General features: G+C 39.4%; 1 protein-coding gene across 1 annotated transcript in view; it reads right to left on the bottom strand.

The window, feature by feature from the left end:
* Window positions 1–14,605, bottom strand: part of COL15A1 (collagen type XV alpha 1 chain) — a 118,429-nt gene that overhangs the window by 56,127 nt on the left and 47,697 nt on the right. The window contains exons 8-13 of the mRNA XM_083858826.1: window positions 13,938–14,066; window positions 13,329–13,355; window positions 10,774–10,836; window positions 7,080–7,157; window positions 5,363–5,431; window positions 2,768–2,893 (exon numbers count right to left, since the gene is read on the bottom strand). Of these exons, the coding sequence (XP_083714952.1) occupies window positions 2,768–2,893; window positions 5,363–5,431; window positions 7,080–7,157; window positions 10,774–10,836; window positions 13,329–13,355; window positions 13,938–14,066 (492 nt within the window). The remainder of the gene's footprint in view (window positions 1–2,767; window positions 2,894–5,362; window positions 5,432–7,079; window positions 7,158–10,773; window positions 10,837–13,328; window positions 13,356–13,937; window positions 14,067–14,605) is intronic.

Raw genomic sequence — 14,605 nt, 5'->3', positions numbered from 1 at the left:
ACTGGGCTCTGAAAGCCTTTAACTACATTTACAGGGGTGTATTCTGGCCTCTAGGAATCTTTAATAATATTTATTTATTTATCTATTTTGGGGAAGAATATAAATGTCTAGTGAAGGAGATAGAAAACATTGTTTCCCTCTGATGTTTTCAAAATTATCACAAAGCCTTATTTTTCTGGCTTTCTTCTTCCCCCCAACCCTGCTTCGCTCTTTGGGTGCACTGCAAGTCATAGAGTAACTAATAGATATTTTTTTTTTTTAATATTGAGAATAATCAGAAATATTTTCAGTATGTTTCAAACATTTTCATGTTGTATTTTGGCATGATTACATTGACAGAAGAGAATAAGAGAAGAGGTTGAGCTAAGAACTATACCTGTTCTAAAGTTTACTGATTACTTCTACTGAACTGCTTAGCAATTTTAGGCTTTGTGGTGGTAAAATTGCTAATTTCCTTTAGAGCTTTGGAATAGTCTTTCTTATGCACCTAGTAGGCAACACTGGGACATTTGTTCTTCTTGTCAGAGTATATTAGTACATTTGTGAGCACTGCAAACAAAAAATTATGATAGAAAATATCCCTATACAATGCTATGAGTCAATTTGAGTTCATGTAGGATTTAAAAAAATGTATTTAATCAGATCAATATCATATAAGCGTGAGAAGCAGTTTGTGCAGGGCTATTTCCCATTACAAAATGCAGTCTTTACTCAAACATTTCCAAGACATGTTTGCCAAGAGAAGAGGTACTACATCACAAAGTTCTTCATTTAGCAAGGACTTAAGCCTGTTCCCCAAATTCAAGGGATTGGCTGGTCTTCTGGAATTACAGTTCACAGCTGTAAATCCTGTATAACACAAATGTGTTAATGTGGTGCTTAATGGGGATTCTCAACCAAAAAAATTCTTCTAGGAATTGATGTCACTTCATTTATCCAGAGTGGGCAAATGTGTGCAAAACTTTGAAAAGCAGGATGACAGTTTCTTAGGTCATCTGAAATTGTGGGAATGCATGGGTCTGTATTCTTAATAGCTGGAGTTTTCCTTCAGCAGCCTGCAGGTTTGTGCTGGTCTGATTCTTCTGAGAATGTTTTTTAGTAGTCTTATTAACATTTAACTTCTACTTTTTAAACTAATATGTTTCCCAGGAACTATCCTGAAACAATGATTTCTATTGCATCAGAAAATTTGCTGTCTATAAGTAGTTCATGTTATTGGCTGTGAAATCCCAAACTGCACAAGAGGGAATACACTCATCTTTAAAAATAAAAGATGAATCAATTCTTATTTATCCATTTTCTTTTAATTCCTTTTTACATTATTCTTTTATGGCAATTTTTAGTACTATATCCTGACCATTTGAATTACTTTGTATTCTAAAGATATAGAAACAGCCACAGTCAGGAAAGTTGAAGGTACATTTTGAATTGCAAAGAAGCTGTTATAGAGAACCTTCTAATCTAACACTGCACTTTATCAAATGCAGTAAATAAAACATTAGGGTAACTGTCTTTTTTGTAAGACTTGCCAATGCATTTTCCTTAAATTATATTTGTAATCCTCAATACAATTTGATCTGTCTCGGATTCAGAAAAGAAAAAGAGTACTGTTGGGAGTTTAGCAATTAGATGAAATCTGTTCAGCATTTCAGACTTTTTAATTTCATACTGCCTTCCATATTACTATCAGTAGATGCAGAGAATAATGAATTTGCTTGGCTTCCCGTGCACTTGACTCTTTAATACCATATTAAAGACTTTCAGGTGCCTAACGTCTTTCTGCACAAAAGATGCTGCTTTTCACCTGGATGGCCAAACATTTGTAAGATTTTGTATCAACTCCCATCTTGGTTATCCTCAAAAAAACCCCTTCAAGACAGCTGAGATATAGTGAGATCTCCTTTTCAACACCTGTCACCCATACACTTCCTTGATATATGCCAATGACACCCTGTCAGGTATGGAAGTGGTGACTCACTTTGAGAGCTGTGTGATATACAGGACAAACCTTGTCCTGAGAACAACTGCTGCTGGCAGATGGTTGATAGGGAGTAAGAGAACCTGATTACTAAATATATGGAATCAGCGATTATTCTGAATTGGAAAGGATCACCATTAGATCAATGGCCCACACAGAGATCAGACCCACAACCCTGGCTTTATTTAGCACCATGCTCCAACCAGCTGAGCTAATCTCATAGTTCCAGAGAGTATTCTCAGAGCTCTTCAGTCCTAAAAAAATTGATTTTCTTCACTGAAAAAAACACTTTATTGAGGATTCATTTGCAAGTTGGGCTTTAGCAACATTTTTTACAGTAGCATTATATTTCACATGTCCAGAGGAATAAGTGTTTCTACCTAGCTGAAAAAAAGGACAGAAGAGGAAAGAGGAGAATGCAGTTTATTCTACGAATTCCCTGAAGCATATATAAGTGATTTAGCAAACTTCATTTTCCTGAAAGTACCACAGGAAAACTGATACTTAGTCTTATTCAGTGTTGATAAAAGCATTCTTAGTTTTTATTTATTCTGATCCAGATTCACCAGTGTCTGTCAAATGTACATTACTCCTGTGCAGTAATGTGCCTTGGTTAACAAGATCTTTATTTATTTCTTTCTTTTTTAAATAAATAAATTTGCATAAGATTCAATCTCTTAAATTAAAAATATTTTGCAATTTAATTAAGAATTTTACAGACTGTAAGTCTTAGAACTTAGTGTTGCAGGACAGAAACAACATCAATGCTGGGTACAGAAGGGTACTTACTTCAGGGCCTGGTTCCCCAGAAGCTCCATCTTCTCCTGGTGACCCAGGAGGTCCTACACCTGAATCAGGTGCTGGCTTCCCTGGAAGACCAGGCAGCCCTGGAGGGCCTGGTGGCCCTGGAGGACCCTGTGTAAATCAGCAGGACTGTTAGAGATTATCCTAGCCAGGTTCATTTCTATATACACGGAACAGGATAAAGCTCACATAGACTACTCAGGCTTATAAAACTCAGCTGGGGTTTCTAGCCCACTTCTGCTTCACCGAGAACCCATTTTAGTTACACCCTTACATGGGGTCACACTGAGCTCCCTCACCCATGCTCTCTGGACTTTGCCACCTCAGAGCATGCATTGGCAAGCAGGACATTGAAAACCAAAACATTTTGTGTCAGCTGCCTGTAACCCAGTACAGATCTCAGACATATCCCAAGGATCAACTTAATTATAAGAGACCTAACCATAGTGAAACCATGGGATCATTGTACAGAGGGAAGTGGTCTGTTTTTTCTCCTCTACCATTTCATAGGTTTTCTCCATGTTATTGCTGGAGCACTGAGAGTCTCTACTCATGGTCAAGACCTGCTTAATGCTGTAAAACTGGCCTCTGCTCTAAAGTTCTATCCTGTGTGGACATGAGCAGAGGTATTTAAATTGAATGAATTGAACGAAATGAGCAAAATGTTGTTTTAGGGGAAACAGTACATTTGCAAATATTCTCTCTCATGTCCAAGTGGGGAGCTTGAAGTTTTGGGCCATGGCACTCTAGGTCAGTGTTGGGAAAGATGAATCAGGGAAACCTTATAAATATGATTGTTTAGCAAAAGATTCTGAAAATATGAAACCTGTAATCGAAATGAAAGCGTACTTTGAGTTGTAGGATACCAAGTCTTAGTTGCTGTATAACCTAAAGACAATAGCCTGGCCAGCTGAAGGAGAATCCCTTTTGATTGAACAATGCCTTTCTGCTGGCTAAGGAATCCAAAGGTCAATGCAGCAAAACAGAAAAGTCTAAAGAGTAGTTTTTAGAGTTTAAAATATAACACATGGTAATGTAGTAGTTCTTATAGGCTGTATGTAGATTCTATAGGGTTGTGTGTCTTGTATTGGTTGGTCACTGTAAATTAGAATATTCATCACAAAAGAAGATATAATGTATTGTAACCTGGACCTCGCTCTCTTGGCTTTCTCTCTCTTCTCCTCTCTCTTAGCCCCTACGCTCTTGGCCCACTTCTCTTCCCTGCTCTTCTCCTCTCTCTTGGTTTGCCCCCTCTCTGCTCTTCTCTTCTCTCTTCCCCCTGCACTCTGACCCCTGCCACGTTTCTCTAGCTCTCTCCCCTCTTCGTGCCAGCTTACCCTCTTTCTCTCTCTCTCGTTCTCTCTCTGGGACTTCCCTTCAGCCGAGGCTGGTGGCTGAAGGGAAGGCCCTTTCTACCCACGACCCTTGCAATAAAACCACGTATTCTAGAATATCTCAGGTTTGCAGAGTACCTTGTCCCTGTAAGTCACGGATGCTTCTACAGGTCAGGAAACCTTTAACTCTGACTTAGGGCCATGTATTTTCAGTATAGTAAACAGAGCCTTCTGCAGGACACTCACTGTCTTGTTACCTACAAAGGGCATCTGAAGAGGCTCCTAAATTAGGCAAGATAGCTAACTTTCAGCATGTGGGAATTGACTCCTGAAGGGCCTTGAGAATAAGGTATTAAGCACTTTTGAGGAAAAAGTAAGAAACAGGAGTTCTGAGGCAGAAACCAGTCTGAAAGAATGAAAAATATTGCTGGTTGTATTGCAAAGCAGAGGCCTCCAGTGTGCTATAGCATTCTGGAGTTCATAGAAATCATAATGGACTCAGAAAGCTGCAGTGTTACTGATGTTCAGTTCACCAGAAAGCTGCACCATAAAGTATTTCATACAGACACACTTATTTTTTTAGAACAGGTACTCCAAATTGAAAAAAGCAAAGGCTAGTGTCATATAGCACTTTCCACTGACTAAAAGGGGCTTACAAGAGAGCAGGAGACGGGCTGTTTACAAGGGTATGTAGTAACAGGGTAAGGGGCAATGGCTTCAATCTAACAGAGAGTAGGTTTACATTAGACATTAGGAAGAAATCCTTTACTGTGAGGGTGGTGAGACAGTGGAACAGGTTGCCCAGAGAAGCTGTGGATTTCGCATCCCTGGAAATGCTCAAGGCTGGGCTGGATGGGGCTCTGAGCAACCTGGTCTAGTGGAAGGTTCCCCTGCCCAGGCAGGGGAGCTGGAACAAGGTGACATTTAAGGTCTTTTTATGATTCCGTGAATCTATGATTCCCATTCCTCTCCTATTTACTGTGTCTTCTCACAGTCAGATTAAAAGCATTTTCTCTTTTTAAAAAATCCTCTTGCCATTATTTCTTTTTTGGCTTCCTCATGTCTCATGCTTCTTCCCCACTCACAAGCACTTAGGCCTTTCTGACCTCGAAATGAAATCCTACAAATCCTTTCTGGATGCTGCAAATTAAGCATGTATAAAACTTGCATTATGAAATTGACCTTCTACAACCTGCATCAGTAAAATTAAAGCTCTTTATTATGAGAAATATCAATACATACTTACTCTTAAGATCTCAGTCTCTCCAATGCTCTCAGTATCTCCAGAACCTGATTCTTCAGTTTCCAGTCTATTCTGAAATTAGGAAAATTCCATTTTAAGTTATTGCTTATAAAGATGACAAATGCAAATATCACTTGACATTTACTGGAAATACAGCTATCAATATCTTTACAGGAGTCTATCACTAACAAAATAAATTATAATTCAGCAAAAAACATTTCACTTATGTTTCTGGTGTTTCATACCATCTTCTTTTGTAATCACTGAGCAGTGTATTTACCTGAAGGTGCCCTATGAGCACAGTGACAACTATCCTGCAGGCCATGTGACTGTTTAAGTGAACTGAAGTTATGTCTCAGACGAATTTTAACTTCAGAGAGGTATCTGTCAACATTACGAATATCCTAAAATGCAGATCTTATACATAACCCGTTTTCCACAATGTGCTCCTCATTTTAAAAGCCAAATCCTGAGATTCTTACAGCTTAAAACTGGAATCAAAAAGATGACTTTTATAAAGAGGAATCAATATCAGTCAATTTTCTAAAATATTCTGTTGAAAAAACACCTTAGTGTTTAGTCTTTGGTGAGTTTCATAGCCATATACATTTTGCAGACTACAAAGAAAAGTACAGAAAAAAGTACTACCTGAATAAGTTATCATCATACCAAAGCTGGTGTTTCAAATGCCTGGGAGTTAAGGATGCCTTCCTTGGCTGCACTGAGACTTCTCCTACTTCACTACAGAATATAAGGCCTTGAAATGTGCTGTCACAGAGGACAAGAAAGTAATGGGGGTGCAGGACTTGGTGTTCCCTGCTGCATTTAAAGAAGTGGCCTTTGACTGGGTAAAACTGTTGGCTGGAGCACCTTGTCCTAGGGACCTGGAGCTGCCTTGCTGGTCTCTGGAAGTCAGCATCAGTGCAGGCTCAATAGTGCAGCAGAACACTGTTAATCTGCTTTTATGCTCCAGAAATATAGTGGCATAATTTAGCAGGCCCAGAATCAAGGGAGCAAATAATCCATTTTGGTCAGTGGAATACATTTCAGACTATCTTGTTAAATAGTCATGATGCCCAGTGTGACAGATGGTTTTGTTTAAAAGTCCACCCCAGGATTTCCACTGTATCCATGGTGAACTATGTCTAAGCGTAAAATCAGCTCTCACACCATGAACGGAAAATTCAGGCCAGATTCCTTCTTTAGCTGCGTGTACATGTATCCTCACAGATATAGTGGGAAAAGTCCAAGTACAGCAGTAAGATGGATCTGAAACCCATTCTTTAACATTGCCTGAGCACGAAGCATTCAAAGTACAAACACTGCCGTCATGCTGATACGTGTTCTAGTACTTAATGACAGCAAACATAACTGACTGTCAAACCATTTCTCTGATCAGTAGCAGGAAGAAATTAATAATTCAGGTTTAGAACGCCTTTTTGTGGAAATTTTTGTTTAATGTTCTCCCATATATTTTTGCTTTTGCACAGGGGAACACACATATCCACTGACATTTTAAAATGCGAATACTGGGTGTTTATGTAGCTTACAGTATTCAGACGCTTCAGTCAGACATTTATTTGCATTTCTGCATGAATGTTTTAGAAAACATGATTATCTCTGTGGCAGTCAGGCTAGTTTCCCAGAGAAAACCTCCTATTTAGTTCTGGATTCCTCTGTGGCAAACTGAGCTCGTTGACAGAGAACCCCAAATACTCACTAATCCTCTGGAAGGACCAGATGGTCCTGTGGGTCCTAGTAGTCCAGGGGGTCCTGGCAATCCCTCACCAGGATCACCCTGAAATGGGAATTAAGATAAATCAGCAAGGATTTAACCATATAAAGACTATAAGCACCAGCTACAATCTGTGCGGATTTCCAGTCACAAGAGTGGCAGCATAGATGCTATGAGCAGGGTTGGACTTTGTTCATTTCTAAGACAAGCTGCCAAGGAACATGATCTTTGCATTGGCAATGGAAGAAAGAACTCTTGCTTTTCTAACTTCTGCAATGAATTTGCAAGTGTACAAGCAGCATTAACAGCATTAGGCAGCGCATATGTCTTTCCAGAATAAGTTTAACCATGGATCTTGCATTTTTAGGGTATATTATATATGAACCCTCCTCCTACCCCAAAAAACCCAGCCCAAACCAAAAAAGATGTAGTCAGTGTGATCATACCACAGTACTCAATCTGTAAATTTCTTGATTTATTGCTACCCTCTGTAATGCTTTTTTCAATACCATCATTTGGTATTGATGTGCTGACCTTTATCTACTGCCAACACAATGAAAGACGCTGTTCAAATATGTGCCATTTTCTCTTATGATTACTACCATTTCTTATAATTTGTCTTTCTTACATCACCTTTGACATTTTGCTGAGGTTACTTTGAACTGCTTCAGCTTAAGATGTTTGTGACTTAATTTTTCCACTCAAATGCAGTATTTTTCACTCAAGTCAAGAGTTGAGGTTTTGCGTCCACTGATCTGTGCTTACCCTCTAACCTTCTGATTTGCTATCAGGACTTATGAGTATTTTAATTGTGTTCTATAAATTCACATATTTGGTTACATAGCAGGAAACACTGCCTTTTAACTGCCTCTTGGTCACTTGCTCTTTATGCTTGAGAGTTCATTAGATAAATGTATTCATTCAGTTCTTTGTTCCCTGTGGCTTTGTCAAATGGTTCCTATAGTGATACTTCAGTCATATCCACAGAGAATGTGTTTAATTAATTTGGGGCTATTTTCACTGTACGCCAGCATGTTCATTTACAGATGCTCTTCATTCATTTTAACACATCCTCGCTTTTTTCCAATGACTATTACATTAGTTCCTGGCAGTGTCTGGTGCTTGTTTTCAAGCAATTTCTTCCACTTTGTATGCACTGCAAGGAAGACAAAAACCCCAGATCTCACATTTGAGTCACAGTCATTTTTAGGACACCTGACTGTATCCATTCCCAAGGAGCATCTCATGGCTGTATCTCTGCACAGAACATGGACCATGGAGGAAAAGTGACAGCCAGCTCCCCACTCTCCACTGATATGTAGCACCCCATCCACTCCTGGCTTTCTGTTTTCAACTAGAAGAACCAGAAGGAGGAAGGTGGATCCTACTACTGTTCCTGAAATTTAGATATTGTTATACTGGAAAAGGTGCTGACTGTCTTTAGACAGCATAACAGTTTTGAATTTTTGTGTGTTCTTTAAGCTTTGGTCACTCTACCAATACAGCCAGGCCTAGGAAATCACACTGACTAGGATATTGAAGCAATTTGCTGAACAACTGACACATGTATAAGAGAAGTTCAGAGGAGTGTCTTCTTGTTTGTCCTGTTTTTACTGCAGGAGTTGGGTCTTTAAAGTATTGCCAAAACAAAGCTCTGCATATGAAGCTGTTAGCTTTCCTCAGTGCTTTTGAACCTCTTGTTAGGATTTTTAGCACTCTTTTGCTAACTTCACAGTGTCTGCTTAGAAATGTCCCTTGAAAATATTTGTCCAATTTTTAAATGAAAAACAAAGCTTAAGATGTCTACTAAAGGAGAAATAAAAGTAACCAGGAATAAACTAGTATTTTCCTTTCCAATAGAACTCTTGCTCTCTACAGCTAAGCTGCTTCTCCTGCTGCTAGAATGTTCCCTTTCCAATGTCTGTTCTGATCAATAAACTAAGGCTGGATGGCCTTTGGCTGTGAGGTCAGCTAGAACAGACTGGCTATGCCCACAATCCTTATGTACTTGACTCTGGGACTCCTTTTAGCCCTGCATGTTCAAAGCTAGCATTTTGAGTACAGTTTTTTGTGCATTTTGAATGAAATAACTTTAGACATATACTCAAGTCTATCAGCATGAGTATTTGAAAGCAAAAAGCTTACTGAGGTGGCACTGGAGGAGTACAGAGCCAGCTTATGCTCAGTCTCATCTTGCAGCATACTGTGAGCAGTTAACAACTGATGCTGCCCCTGAGGCATTGTCTGAATGAGGTCTATTTGATACAGGACAAAACATTGCCAGAAACCATGCCTGCAATCTGAACCATCAGTCAGTTCCTGGGCGTGCTCCATTTGGCAGTGTAGGTGTAGCACTTGTTGCTGAACATTGGAATGGTCCCTAACAGGAGCTGCGGCTGTAGCAGCTGCAAAATAAAATGCATTTGCTGATTTGCACTTTGCTTATAAATAGAAGAAATGGCAATGGGCGTAATCTTGACATATTTTCCATTTGCTTTGTTTTCATTTAAAGAATCCTGACTGATTTTATGGTTTCCTACACATGAATTATTTACGTCAGTACCAAGTATCCTAGAAATAATTCTGTGTGCAAGAAGGACTAAAGCAGATTTGCAAGAAACCTAAAAAGCTAATTGTGAAAGACATTTACGTGCCCATAATGCCTGTTGACAACTGATAGACTGTTTTTCTGATAATCTGCCTTCCCAGCCTATCTTTCCTGAAGGGTCTGTGTCCATGCACCACAGCACTCCAGTTGTGAGTGATCCCACCATGTCTCTGTCACCTCTGAGAGGTGCCAGCCCTCTGACTGTGCACAGACTTCTAAGTCCTCCTGTTTGTCTCCCATGCTGCCTGGTTTTGTGAACATGTACCTGAGACAGGTGCCAGAGGAGAGCTAGAGTGCCCATCGTGATGTACCTGAGATGCTCCCTGACTGCCCACATGCCTTCATTTCTCTACAGTTCACGAGAGCCCTCTGCTCAACATATCTTCCATTACAGCTGGACATAGACATGGGGGGTTGTCATGCAATATCGTGACCTGATTCCTGTACTGGAGACCAATTTTACCTTTGAAATGATTCTGGATCATTTCAAATCAGTCTGAATAGATGAGATTTATATGGGTCATGTTTGTGAATTTATGAAGCTTGTATTGTTTTGTTAAACGGATGAAAGGGATTATTAATTTGATACTTGGAGCTGTATGTCAATTTTGTGTGCAACATGTACTTTAATAATAGATTAATCCATTACATCTCACTTCATCTCAGAAGAGATACAAGCTGTTACTTCAGATGGATTGACTCTTATTTCAATTATGTTCATTTCCTTAGGGTAATATGATTATACTGCCTCTGTTAAATCACTTAGCCAGTAGAGTAAGTTGCCCAGAGCAGTTATATACAATTGACTTTTCTTTATTAAGTGTTCAATACATCTTCCTTAGCTCTTCTGTGAAAGCCCAACTTTTTCTACTGCTGAAGCTTATTCACAGCCTTGAAACATACTTATGATTCTGGTATGGTGCCATCCAGCCATTCATGGATGAACAGTAGGATGTTTAAATTCTTCCCGTGACTCCATATTTTTACGTCTCTGTCAGAGTGTACTAAATTCATACATGTCCAAGAATAAATAGTATCTGATTAATTGTTAGATATTAAGAGGGCACATACCTTTTCACCTTTTGGGCCTGCTTTTCCTTTCAGTCCTGGCAACCCCTGAAGTCCATTTTTACCCTAAAAGGAAATAGGTGTAGACATTATCTTTCATGTAGGTTGAACAGGCTGCACACTTAGCAGCAGAGGCTGGATGTAAGGATGCTAGATTCTAACTCTTGGTTTGTACAGTGGCAGGAAGTATGGGACTTGGCATAGAATGCCCCTGGCAGTGCCCAAAATGTGCTTCTCACCACATCTACTCTTCCTACAGCAAACTGGCAGAGAAGGCTGTTTGGGGGATACAGATGGGAACACCTGCAGGCTGCATTTGGATTTGGCAGAGTGCCAACAGGACCACCACAGCACTGATGGCAAGGATTTTTAAAACTATAGTATTTGTAACTCACTACTGCCAGCTGCTGCTCTGAGTGCACAAAATCATACCATTAACTTAAGCCTGCTCCCACCATCTACTAAAACATTTTTTTTGTCCTAACCAACTTGAATCTATTCAGTTTCTACGAACTAGGATCCTTTCTGAGGACATACTTCTGACAGGCAATGTGAGATACTAGGTAACATTTCACCCCATTTTCCATTTTAAACTTCACCAGTCAAATGAATCCCAAATTATCCTTCTTTACATCTTCATATTACCTACATAAAATATGCATATGCTCTTCTTCAAACCTATAGAGGTTTGTTCATGGGCTAGAAAGAAGTCCCACCACCTTTAAAGTCAGTGCTATTATAAAATGGGGCTGCTTATAAATTCAAGTTAGGACACTCAGGAAAATATTCAGAAGGCAAATAAATAATATTTTCCCACTGGCATTTTGGGAATCTGGACAGCTGTGGTTATGGACTCTACTGGACTCGTTTTAGGACTGTCCTAATTTTAAAGATGCGTTATATAAAGTCATTAGGGAGAAAAATATGTCTCTAAGACTGGATAGTGGGTTTGTTTTTTTTTTCCTGTGATGATTTTTCCTGTAGAGTTACTGGTAGCAAGTTCATAGAAAAGCATCAAATACATGACCAACATAATTGGTTGAACATATAATTGCTACTGATATGCTATATATATATATATGTTATATATGCTATATATATATGCTATATGTTCTAATGATATGTTAATTTCACTGCTGAGTAAAGCCCCATCAAAACAATAGTAAAGTTGCATGGGTATATGTAAGATTGGAATCCAGATACACATGGACAAAAGAGTAACTACAAAAAGTACAAGACACTGTCACAAGATGCCTACGACAGAAAATAGGATTCTTTTCACAAGGACAAGACAATTGGTTTTGAAGCATTTGAACTACATTTGAAGAATTTTCTCTAAGACATTGATTTAATAGAATTTCCTTTAAAGATATGCTGCATGAAGTTAGTCAGGCTTCTGTTAATACACAAAATATCAACTTCTTGTCCAAAAACAACTTAGTGACACATAACCTGAGTTTTGGCTAAATATTTGCAAATCTAGCTACATTTCTTTGAAGACACCAGTGTTAGAAGGCAGCATTCAGGAAGGAGCTCAATAATACACTCCATGAATGACCACTGAATTATTTTTTTACTATCTTAAAACATACCAGTTTCATTTGAGGTTCAGTTGCAGGGGGCAGGAAGGCTCAGGAAGCTCCCAGCAGCAGCACATGTTAGTATGGAAAAAAGAGAGAGGGCATGGGAATAGTGACAGCCTCTGGGTGGTAAGATCCTGGAGAGGGGAAAGATGCACAAAGCAGCAGCAGGAAACAAATGAGAAAGGAAATAAAGAAGCCAGGCAGCAGAACATCAGCAGAGGACACATACAGAACAGCCACTGAGACATGCACAGAATATGACAGCTACAGATTTGTCACTGTGTGCTTTGCTGGGCAACGCCTCACACAGAGGATGCATGTGCAGGCTGTCAGCAGCTTGTGGTGGACTGACCCCGGGGTGGGAGTTACCTGGAGAAGGAACACCCCAGGAAGAGGACAGAAAATGTGACAGAGAAGGGTAAAGTAGAGGAACTCAGAGAAAGGAAAGCAGGAATGATAAGGCAGAAGATGCAGTCAAATTACTGTACAAGAGTAAAGGGGTGAGAGGTACATCTCAATTAACTCAAAATTACTCTCAATTAACTACAAAGTTAATTGCAGCTGAGGTTAGGAGCAGGCAACATGGAAGGATGTGTCTATGGAGGGTCAATGAAGCACCCCTCTAGAAGGGGTCTGAGTATGTCCCCTTTTTGAAATTCCCCTCTGCAAAAAAAGCCAGCCTCACCACAGCTGAATTCCTGGTACAGCTGCTTATGCCATGCCATGCCATGCCATGCCATGCCATGCCATGCCTCTTTTTTTGTTTGCAACTGGGAAATCATAAATTTCTCTTAGAAAACTGGATTTTGCTCTCTTGACAACCTAAGGATGTCAACTGCAGTACCAGAACTGTTTTCTAAAGAGAGGAGATGAAGAAAACACTTTGCTGCTTAAGCCTCAATGTAGCAGAGCCTCATAAAAATGTTGTGTTTTCCTTAATTCAGTTAACCAAAATATGTATAAAAGAGTACTTACAGGTAATCCATTTTTACCAGGAATGCCCTAAAATAGAACATCTTTGTTAGAAAGATAAATAAAAGACTGTAACATAGATGTAAGAGAAGAGAAAGGTAATTAATTAAATTGTGATGTGTCATGCAGTGACAAAATGACAAACAGAACTATATCAAACACTGGCACAGTGGGATATTTTGCACCTTTCTTTAATCTTATGTATCTTATGCGGATGGTTCACAAGGATTTGAAGTGAAACATCCTGGATTATAGAGAAGTCACTGAAGGAGGCCTGTGAGTTCTGCACCTTTGTCCACATTCAAACCTGACAGCTGGGAAGGTGCTGCAGCACTGCCCGAGGAGTTGGTGGAATTGCTGCTCTGAGAGCATTTGTATGTTGGCACAGCAGCTGCTTGCCTTTTTTCTGATGGTTGTCACTTACCACACCCCTGCCCCTGACACTTGTGCAGTGCAGGCAGGATCCCCCTGAGCTGCTGGGCCAAAACCCCTCTCGTAGAAGTGTAACTGGTTACAGTGTGTAAGATTATGCAGTTCCAGGTCTTCACATATGTGTGATGGACTACCCTTTCTAAAATACATGTTTTCTTTCAAGAGAGAGAAAATACTCACAGGTTGACCAGGTTGCCCAAGTTTCCCTGGAGATCCAGGAGGTCCTTGATCTTTATTTTCCATATCTTCTATTCCTGATCCTCCTAGAGACTCTGTGGACCCGTCCTCTACTTCCTGACCTTTCTGGCCCTGAGTAATTAAAATGTGAAATATGAAGAATATGTTATATTACTTTTCCCATTTGTCTCTCTTCCCCCCTCCCCTCCCTTTCTCCTACAACCATTGTTTTGTTAAATGCAGTCAGAACCTGACAAGCACCATACAAGCAGTATATTCCATCCAGCAAATTAAAGATCATTCATGCACCTACAGATAAGCTGGTCTCTGAGCTGGTTACCTAGATGCAAATGACCATGATTTTATTTCATATCCACATAAATCTGCACAGTCTAAGTCAATAGTGTAGGTTTGAAAAAAATATAATGTTTACATACTCAGTCTGTCAGGGAAAAAATTGTGAGAGTTAAGATAGACATGTTTAAGAGTGTTTTAGCCAGCTTCCCCAAGATCCATGACTCTAACAAAGAAGGGTTACACATTGATTAAAAAATGGCAGAAGATGAAATGATAACAAAAAATAAAAACGGAAAACAGCAAGACTATAATATTGCTAAACATTAGTATTTGGTCAAGAGAAAGTAATAATAACAAAAAGAATAATTTAAATA

Source organism: Zosterops lateralis (genome assembly GCF_965231275.1).
Source record: "Zosterops lateralis genome assembly, chromosome: 1".
NCBI classification, from domain to species: Eukaryota; Metazoa; Chordata; class Aves; order Passeriformes; family Zosteropidae; genus Zosterops; species Zosterops lateralis.
This window is presented reverse-complemented; position numbering and strand designations above follow the sequence as displayed.